This window comes from Erigeron canadensis, chromosome 4, assembly GCF_010389155.1.
Source record: "Erigeron canadensis isolate Cc75 chromosome 4, C_canadensis_v1, whole genome shotgun sequence".
NCBI lineage: Eukaryota > Viridiplantae > Streptophyta > Magnoliopsida > Asterales > Asteraceae > Erigeron > Erigeron canadensis.
The window spans coordinates 31,935,494-31,945,724 of record NC_057764.1 but is presented as its reverse complement, the minus strand read 5'-3'; the positions used below and the strand labels follow the sequence as shown (position 1 = coordinate 31,945,724).

At 30.7% G+C, this 10,231-nt stretch overlaps 1 protein-coding gene across 1 annotated transcript; it reads right to left on the bottom strand.

Annotated features, from left to right (window-relative positions):
* Nucleotides 1-5,470: 5,470 nt before the first annotated feature.
* On the bottom strand, nucleotides 5,471-8,251 carry LOC122596170 (homeobox-leucine zipper protein ATHB-13-like). Its single transcript, XM_043768699.1, has 3 exons — nucleotides 7,974-8,251; nucleotides 7,053-7,444; nucleotides 5,471-6,136 (listed from the first exon to the last, which is right to left on the bottom strand). The coding sequence occupies exons 1-3, from the start codon at nucleotides 8,116-8,118 to the stop codon at nucleotides 5,708-5,710; spliced, it is 966 nt and encodes a 321-aa protein (XP_043624634.1). The 5' UTR covers nucleotides 8,119-8,251; the 3' UTR covers nucleotides 5,471-5,707.
* Nucleotides 8,252-10,231: the final 1,980 nt, after the last annotated feature.

The window sequence follows — 10,231 nt, the reverse complement described above, 5'->3', positions numbered from 1 at the left end:
ATTAAGACCCGCAATTATAGTTTTGAAAAGTAGAAGCCTATACATACATATATAGTTACATACAAGTATCAATATTCACGCATTTCTTGGTAAGTATGTTAATTTGTTACATGTTTAAATGGTGATGCATTAATCTTAGAGATCGAAGGTGATTGATCATTGATTGAACTATGGTGTCATAATTTTGCAGCATTTCCATAGTATAAAAAAATTTAATGGTAAATAATGATTAAACCGTCAAATTGTATTTGGACTAGTGTGAAATTCGAAATTGGACATCTTAATTGAATGTTATAGAACAACTCTATATTCTTGTTCATCAGTTAAATCATTGTTCTCTTTGAAAGGCTTGCAAAAATTTTAAATATTGAGAGTGATATAAAATGATGGTGCTTGTTTTGGAAGCATCATTTTCCCTTTGGAAGTCTTTTAAAAAACACCCTCTTTTATAATTTTATATACCCTGTCCTACTCTTTATTATATCGTAGGTTGGTACTTGGTATAATGTTTTGAAAGTTTCTTTAAAATGGGTCATTTAAACCGGGCTTTGCAATGGTGGTGATAGACTGTTAGCTGTATATAGGCCCAAAGATTTCGGAATTGCTGAGTTGGAGCTTAAAAGGGCCAATTAAACAGAATCATATGAAAATGGGTTAAGTGACCTATTTTGAAGTGGGCCTTTAACTTCTTTCAAAAAGTCAAAAAGAAAAAGAAAAGAGACTATTATAGGATTTTATCATAATACTATTATGAATGAATATAACTATTCAACATTCAACCTATGCAAGTTTTTGTTGTTACTACTTACTAGTGACGTTTTGAATTTACCATCCGATCGACTATATGTGTAGATGTATACATAATAAAACATAAACATTGAGACATTTAGAGGCAGATAACGTAGAGTAACCAGTAATGTTTTTATGCAATCTAAGCATATATAAAGGGTAATCAAATAAAAATCCCCTGATTTTATGTATCATTCAGTACCCACTAATCTAAGCATATATAATGAGAAAGTACATTACTATTTTGATAAAGTTTTAAGTGAACATTATTCCACCTTATTGATACAAAGATTAATTTATTTGAAATATGTTTGCACCAATCAAAGTCATCTTCACTATATTGTACCAAACTTAGAATCATCCATTAACTTAGAATCATCCATTAACTTTTTTTCTATTAAAACTATTATGTGATTTGTATGATTGTATCAACATACAAGTAATTTTTTCAAAAGTCAACGGTTATATTAATAATAAATTTTTTTTTTTTAACAAAGATCATAAATGATTGATAAAATATCTTATAAAACAAAAGTTCCTATTGATTAGTTAATAAGAAATAATACATTGCGGTATGTCGATCTCTTGAAATTCAACTCAATTTAGAAATTTGTATTTGAAATAATAAACTTTCAACTTCAAATCACTGTTTTAACCAAAATATTAAAATAATTGTTTGACATTTTAAGTTCAGAAATAATAATAAAAATTATAATAATGCTGATCTCTTTTTTATGTCATTGCACACCACATGCAATGCACGTGGTTACTGGCAATCTCTAACTTAATTGGATTTTATTAATATTATATACAGGTTTAATACTAACTTAAATGCTTTTATATCCATAAAAACATTAAAAAGGCCAAATTGCAACAATTCCAACCACGTTCATAGACATTATATTATTTTTGCACATGATCCAAGAAGAATAAAATTTGCGAAAATACTATAATTTAAGAAATAAAGTATATTATATTTACAGGTAAATTATAGGAGATCTACAAGCGCAGCTTGATCTTCCTTATATATATTGTTTTTAATAATGCATTTGAAAATTACGGACAAGGTTAGAGATGTTGTCACATGTAAAATGTCGTGCTTTTAAATTTAATTATCCTTTATCCATATACAAAAAAAATTTAAAAAAATTCTAAGTGAATTTTATTATCATACTTACTCATAGTAAATTCATTTTTTTTTTGAAAGGTGTATTTCGACTCCGACGTGGCTGGAGACAATTTTAACCAACTATCGTTGGACCTCGCGAGATGTTGAGCATATAGTTGCAGTCTCTCAGCCCCCCTCCTTGTGGAAAATTCCTAGATGGGAAACCCAAGGATTGTGTCAGCCGAGGCTCGAACCCACAACCTTAGGAGAAAACCCACCGAGACCCCATAGAGTGACATTGCAATTTAATTATAGTAAAAACAAATCACAATTGCAATTCAGTTAAAATAAAAACAAATCACAATCACCCCGTTAGAAACACGCTTGTAGTGACTAAAGGTTTTTAATTTATCGGCTCGATACCTATAGATACGGTATGGCCGTGGAATATATTAGTTTTTGTAGCAGCCTTTTAATTAGACGTACTATATACTATTTTTTAACATCCGTATGTCAATGATTTATAAAGAGCTAGAGAGGGATGAGGTTTTATCGACGAGAAAATAGAAAGTATATATAGGCTTAAAAATTGATTGGTACTAAATCGTAATTGAGACGCTGAATATATGGAACTCGTGATATTTAATTATAATTACATTATTCGTGAACATGAATATCAAATGATAAAATTTTGCATAACTTATATGGAATAAATTATTGATAAAACTTAAAAAAGTTTATTAATCTATCGGATACTATACGTGACCATTGTGTTGGAGTCCGTGTGGAGTGGGTGACTTTTGTCCTGTTTAATAGAAAGGTTTTTCATGTGTACGTTAGGTTTGGTTTAAGGGTGTCAGTAAATTTTATCTTAGGAGTGATTGGGTGAATATTTGCTTGGGTGTACGTAAAAATCTATCGACTGAGTTTGTATGAAATACAATTTTAAATGAAATTAACAGTAAATTACATCAAATTATTAGAAAACTTTAATTTGTTTGAGGGATTCAACTTATAGAATTATTACAATATTGCCTAGTATCGTGATATATAATAGTGCCACTCTAAACAATATACTCCGTATTACACTCTAAAAAAATTGATACAAATATGCCATAAAACCTCATAGAAATGTGTCTACTCTTATTTTTACAATAGTTTCTTGTTGGATTGACTTTTTCTATTTTTATTTCTGTATTTTATCAAATGGATAGTATGAAAGATTAAATTGTTACGTCAAAAGAATAAATTTGGTTGATTATGTAATAAATGATTCCATAGTATAAACTTTTCCTATATTATTATTACATCAAACGTTATATATATTAGTTACTTGACTTAATGTATTTTAGATTGACATCGATCTAATGGTCTAAAGTGACATTATAAAAAGAAATGGGGTAACAATATATAAAAAGAAAGCCATATTTCATGTCAAAAATGTCACTTGCTAAATGTCTAATTCGAGAAAGTGACCATTTCCAACTCCACATTGTTTTCTTCTACATTGTCATTTTCCTCTCTTGAAATATGTGTTTCATATCATACCCCACCTCTCTCATCCCTTTCACACACACATATACCATTTTAGATCTTTAATGGTTTTCAGTACCGTTGTATACATATCTTTGAATTTAAAATATATTATGATGATTTTTTTGAAACAAAATTGAGTTGATGGTGAAAGAATGATCACTGTGGGCTTGTTGTGATTCGAACTTAAAATGTCGATATCTATATTCTATATTCAAAGAGAAGAATATCTGAAACCAATTTTAATTAATCCTAAATTATTACGAGTAATTTTTACTGAAAAACAGTAAATATATACACCAATAATATTCTTCACGAAAACCCACAAATAATAATCAGGTTTCGGATTTTAGTCTGAAGGTAGAAAATCGTATACTTTCACACTGATCCCCGACAGTTATAGATTCATTGGCAATAATATTAGTTACTTATGGCGCGTTTACTTGGAGAAAATGTTTTTAAGTTTTTCATTTCTAGTTTTCTAGAAAATGAAAAGGTTTTTCATTTTTAAAAAACCCTTGAAAATTTTGAAAACACGTTCAAAATAAAAGATGGAGTTTTCATTTTTCCATTTTAGAAAACTAGAAAACATGTTCAAATTCACTTGTTTTCTAATTTTAGGTTTATAAAAGGTTTAGAAAATAGAAAAGTGAAAACAAAAACTGAAAAAAACAGTTTCTAATTTTAGTGCAAAAGTTGAAAAAGAGAATTTTCATTTTCTAGGAAAACTTTTCTAAAAAATTACAATTTGAACGCGTTTCCTATTTTTCATGTTTTCTTGAAAAATGAAAATGGAAAACAAGGTCGGGAGTTTTTTTAAACTAAACGAACCTTTAGTAATTGGGAACTTTACGATTTATGGTTCACATTAAAGACATATAATTAAGGACATGTTGAGGTCACCAATACTATAGAATACAACTAGATATAACTATTAATGACATGTTGAGGTCACCTATATATTATCGGATCACTTTTTCCTTTGAAAGAGAATATCCGTTTCTGATCACTTTGGCTTATCAGAAAGTTTACAATGGACCAATAAATTCATATCATTTCTCTTAATTAAATAACACTTTGAAGTGGTCTTTTTAATTCATGTTTAATTGTTCAATTGTCAAATATCATATTACTAATTAACCCGTTATTCATAGCTAAGAAAACACAAATACGTTACATATCATTTTATTGTGTAACATAAGTAGTATTGCAGTCACATTAATATGCATGCCATTAATTTATTAGTGAAAAAGTTTAATTATATATAGAACCTAATACAATACAAGTATATATATATATATATATAGTCAAAGCAGTAGTATATCATTATGTAGCTAGCTAGGATTCTTACATGAAATTGCACTAATCTTTACTTCATAAGGTTAGCATCAAATCAGTACGTACGTACACTTTTGTCCACGTACCTTTAATTTTACATATATTAATTATCTATTAATATATGTGTATTGATGCAGGCCCAAACCCAACCACTGAAGATTAGACCCTTTTTTTTAAAAAAAATCAAGACAAAAAGAGGCCACCACAAAAATGGACATAACTTTTGCTAGAAGGCTCCGTTTTGGGCGTGTGACCAGCCAAAGGCGGTTTGGTCGACCTTCGAGCCCCGAAATGGCCTTTTTCTATGAGTTTTGGATCATTTTGTATGTTTTTTCGGTTTTTTTGGACTTTCTTTTGGTTATAACTTTCGGCCCACTTGTATTTTAGGGCCCATTTGAATTTTGCAGCTTTATTTATATGTATCTGGACATGGGAAATGATCAGTTTATGTTAAATTAAAATTTCATTTTTTCCCTATTCACAATGTGTGTTTAGTGTGAGAATCCAGATTATCGGTATTCAATCTGAATCAACGATAATTTGAAGAATTGTTTTCTGATATTCTTTGAATCAACGGAATCAATTAGTTATCTTAAATTTCCGTCTGCGTCATATATGCATATATGTATATATAATCATCATGCAAATACCATCAAATTAGATTCGATTCCATATACATTTTTAAATCAAGAATCCGATCGATGATGACTTGAACAACATTTTTTAAAAAGAATTAATACTACAGTTGTTACATCCATTCTTGTTCTAATTTATACACTATTTAATTAATTAATTCAAGTACTGAAAAATAATGAACAAAATTAATTAAACCTATAGTAGCTAGATCATCAACAGTAGTAGATCCTACAAGAACTTGATTAATTAGATAGTAGATCAAACAACCATATATATATATATGTTTGTTTTCATTCAATTCAATCAGTTGAATTGTGCTGGCTGTTGTTCTAACCATGGCCAAAAGGCGCCGGATGGATCTTCGATAGAGCCAGCAAACATATTGCACAAGGCTTCTTCTTTAATAATATTACTCGTATTATTATGGTTAGCCGCCGGTTGATGATGATCTGCTTTCAATAGGCCATGCAAATGATCTGACACTACCCTTGATGATAGATTGTGAAAGATTTGATGATCATGATCATGGTGATCATCATTAATGGAAGATGGAAAGAGGTTAGGGATGATTGGCTGCTTGTGATAATGGTGTGATGATAACCGCGGGGGGCTATTGATTGCTGGTGTTGATCTTGAACTGTTTTCACTTCTGTTGCTACACGATCCTTCGGTTTCTTTAATGTTGAGGTTGATTGAATCTGTTGGTTCCTGCTTGTTCTTAAGTACCATCAACTGTAAATTTAATTTGATCATTTTTGGTTATAAATTTACTGCGCGATTTATGTTCATTTTCTAAAGGATTTTTGTTAGCTAGAAACCGGTTAAATTCCATCTCAAATTAGAGTTTTTTGGAGTAATTCAATAATAATAATGACTAAACTAATGAGACAATATATATATATATATAGGGGTTGGGTATTGTAAAACAACTATTAGAGTAAAACAAATAAGATAAGATCTTGACCCTTTGGTCATGGTTAGATTGATCCACGAAGATTCACGAAACAATTGATGCACAATGATTTTCATGATGCACAATGATTTTCAGTAAAGAAAAACCTATTGTTTTATTTGTTTTACGTTAATACTTGTTTTATTTTATCTAAAACCTATATATATATATATATATATATCTAATTAACTAAGGGAAGATATTTTTAAAAAAAATCAAACTAAAGGAAGATGTTTTAAAATTACCCCATACTATACATCTAAATTATAAGGAAAAAAGAATGAATATCCTTCAATGATTTATTTTGAAATTTACTCATTTCTTGTGTTAAACTAACTACTCACTCTGAAAGTCACTTTCATTTCAAAAGTTTTTATACTTTGGAAAAGAACAAAAAAAAAAAGAAGAAAACATGTTGCAGTTGTTAAACTCAGTAGCTCTCAGGATCAAGTTTTTAAGAACATATTTAAAAAAAAAAAAAAAACAGATTCAATAAAAATATAATGATTTTCATCTCCACATTTCGAAAAGTAGCTATTGATAAAAGACATTACTCATTAGAACACCTTGGTCACGACGTTTTAGTTAGTTAAAAATCGAAACACTTCTAGCAGCTAAATGAGTAATTAGTGATCTCACTAGCTAACATATATATTGAGCCAAAGTTAATTGAAGTGATTAATTTACTATTAGTACCTCAGCATGAAGTTTGTGATTTTGAGAAACAAGTGAGTCATTTTGAGCTTTGATAGCTTCAAATTGTTTCTTGAGCACATCATAATCTTTTTCCAATTGCTTTGTCTTCCATCTTGCCCTTCTATTTTGAAACCAAATTGCAATTTGTCTTGGTTGAAGCCCAAGTGATCTTGCAAGCTGCATTTTCCTCTCAGGATCAAGTTTATTTCCCAACTCAAAGTTCCTTTCAAGTGTCCTCACTTGTTCTATGTTTAGTCTTCTCTTTTTCTCACTTCCAATCAATCCATCATCCGATAATTCGTCTTCACCATTATTGTTGGTAATTTCTTGATCGCATAATTGATCGGTTACATATGGCATTATTGATCTCTTCCCCAAAAATGAGGCTGCTCCTATATATATAGAACGACAGGTGTTAGATGTTAATAATTCAAACCCCAGCAGTGACACGTATATATAGTTACTTATATATAGTTTGTATAGATATTAACTATATTTGTTGAATACTCATTTGGATGTCATGAATAGGAACATTGATGCCCTAGCTAGTGCAAGTTTGATTATTTGTACTATATATATATACACAACTCATGTATATATCATTTAATAAACACAATCAAGAAACCTTTTTTACAGTCTAACTTTACAATACAACATGATCAAGATTCTTGGAAAAGCACTAGCTAGCTAGTGGGGCCGGGTGATCAAAAATCAAAAGTAAAGATTTAAACTTTTCAAATACCCATTTAGATGGTGGCATCTATCAGAGCATTTGCAACCTTGCCCCATCAATCAGATGTACTACATCTCCACAATGCAGTTGTAAAGATTTTTGAATAAATCATGAGACCTTTTTTATGGAACCATAAATAGCAATAACACTTTATGTATAGATATAGAATGAAATTAAAGAATAATTACCATGGAAGTCGTGAGTAGTGGTGCAGGGTTGGAGAAGTGGAGAAAGAGAATCAGGGGTATGATGGTCATCTTCATGATCATGAGAAGCTGCAGCTGGTAGCATGAAATTATTGGTAGGGAAGAAAGCCATTCCATTGCAAGTCATGACCTGCCAATTTAGCTTCAATTTTTCTAGCTAGCTACTCACCATTTTTTAACAAGTCATTCTCTCTTGTGGTTTCACCATTTTGTTTTGAGAGAGATCTGTAGAGTGAGTGGATAGAGAGAGAAGTAAGAAAGAAAGAGAGAGCTTTATACGTTTATAGATAGATAGATTAATTATTTACTCTTGTTACTTTTATATGTATGTAAATACATTACTTGAAGTATTTAACTTAGCATTGCTAGCTAGAGAAATATTAAAAGAGCAATATATCTAAAAAATTTTGAGATATATAGATCAGTTTTTTCATTGAGTCTCACCTAGTTTTAGAGATTTTTCATTGATCCACATCTTTCAATAAGAAAAAAAGATAGAGGGATTATTTTATAATAAAAAACTTTCTTCTATTTTAAATATAAATATTAAATTTAAATTTAACGGCATTACATCTTTATAAATCTACCTTCCAAATGAAGGAACAAGGAAAACTCATTACGAAAAAACTTCTATCTCCGGTTGTGAACGTATTTTGTTCATATCAGGACATAAACTCAAGACTTTTAAGTCTCAAATCCTTTTAAATACTAATTTATCAATTTTGAATGCAGGTTTTAATAAAAATGCTTCTTTAACATTAAGGGTCTATGATGTTTTCAAACTTAAATCAAAAGTAACATCAATTTTTATTTTTTTTTATCAAATGATTTTAAATTAATGATAAAATCCATTTAAATATCCTTACGTTATAAGACTAGGGTTGTGCAAATGATCCGTAAACCCGTGATCTGCTAGAAACCGACCCGTAGTGATCCGCCCGAATCCCTAATTAACGGGCCAGGTCACTGGTCAAGTTTTTATTACATTCCCGTGTCACAGGTTGATCGGGTCGGGCCGGCCGCGGGGTGAACCTTCACAGACCGGGTCACGGTCTTGTTTCTTATGCACTCACGGGTCAACTCAGTTAGGGCCGGGTTTCGCCCCGTGCACATCCCTAGACAAGACCCTTATACGTTAGTAAGCTATATGTAAAAGTATGAAAATACGTAAATCGTACCGTTCAAAGAAGATTTACAGATTAATATTACATCATTTTGATAAGACACTTATCTTGAAGATACATATTTTTATCTGCCCACATACACATATGTATAGAAATATATGGCGTATCATCATATTATTATGTGCAAATAAATCATAAATGTGTCCCAGAAATGGCAGTAAGTATGTGTGAGAGAATGAGTATCTTTTACAAATTTCCGACCATTTTATCTTTTCCACCAATACTTTTTTTTCTTTTTGCAAATACTGAAATGCCCAACTCACCGCACGGTTAATTGATTAAGTGAAATTTCATACTTTTGTCTTGTTTTTTATTGTTATTTACTAAAGAGGGAATCCATGTAATAAAGTGACGGAGAGTATATTGCTTTGACCAGAAAATTCAAAATATCATACGAGAAGTATCAATGCATACTACTTCGTGTATGGTGGATGTTTAAACACCCAAAACATCCACCATACAGTAACTATTATAAATGTATATTCCCCGTATGGTGGGCCCAAACACGCACCATACGGGAAAATATGTACGGTAGGTCTCGAAGCTGGATCGAAGATCTCAGATCTAGGCACCCTCCGCCAGTCAGTATACATATATATTCTTACCGTATAGTGGATGTTTAAGTGTTTATGCGGAATTGAAGTGTTATTATAACAGGACCCTTAAAGTATCCTTACGTGTGTCATTGGGTTATAAAGTATAAATTCCCATTGACAAATTTTAATTGATCATATTTACCAAGATCAAGATCAACTGATACCGTTATCATGTGACCGTATGGGCTCACAGATGAAGGCTGCAAGTCACATCTTCAAATAATTTTGCCAAATGCAAGTAAAGAAACTATATCTTGTGACCCATGTGTGAGAATAGTGAGTCACCGGGCATAAGTTTTATGTGATATGTGCTATCACTATGGGTATCAAGACGGTACATGGACCATCCCAAACACATATTTAGAATCTCAATTTGCGTAGGATCATCTCAAAGATTGACTAGTAAAGCTATTCAAAATATAGTGTGTGCTATCTAAACAAATGTACGAAGGGTCTTACG

What these genes read in the sequence shown, in the direction of transcription:
- LOC122596170 (XM_043768699.1), bottom strand. Translation starts at nt 8,118, where the DNA reads ATGACTTGCAATGGAATGGCTTTCTTCCCTACCAATAATTTCATGCTA. An exon ending in CACTACTCACGACTTCCATG is followed by an intron (nt 7,445 to 7,973) that starts GTAATTATTCTT and finishes CTATATATATAG; the next exon opens with GAGCAGCCTCATTTTTGGGG. An exon ending in ATCACAAACTTCATGCTGAG is followed by an intron (nt 6,137 to 7,052) that starts GTACTAATAGTA and finishes TTAAATTTACAG; the next exon opens with TTGATGGTACTTAAGAACAA.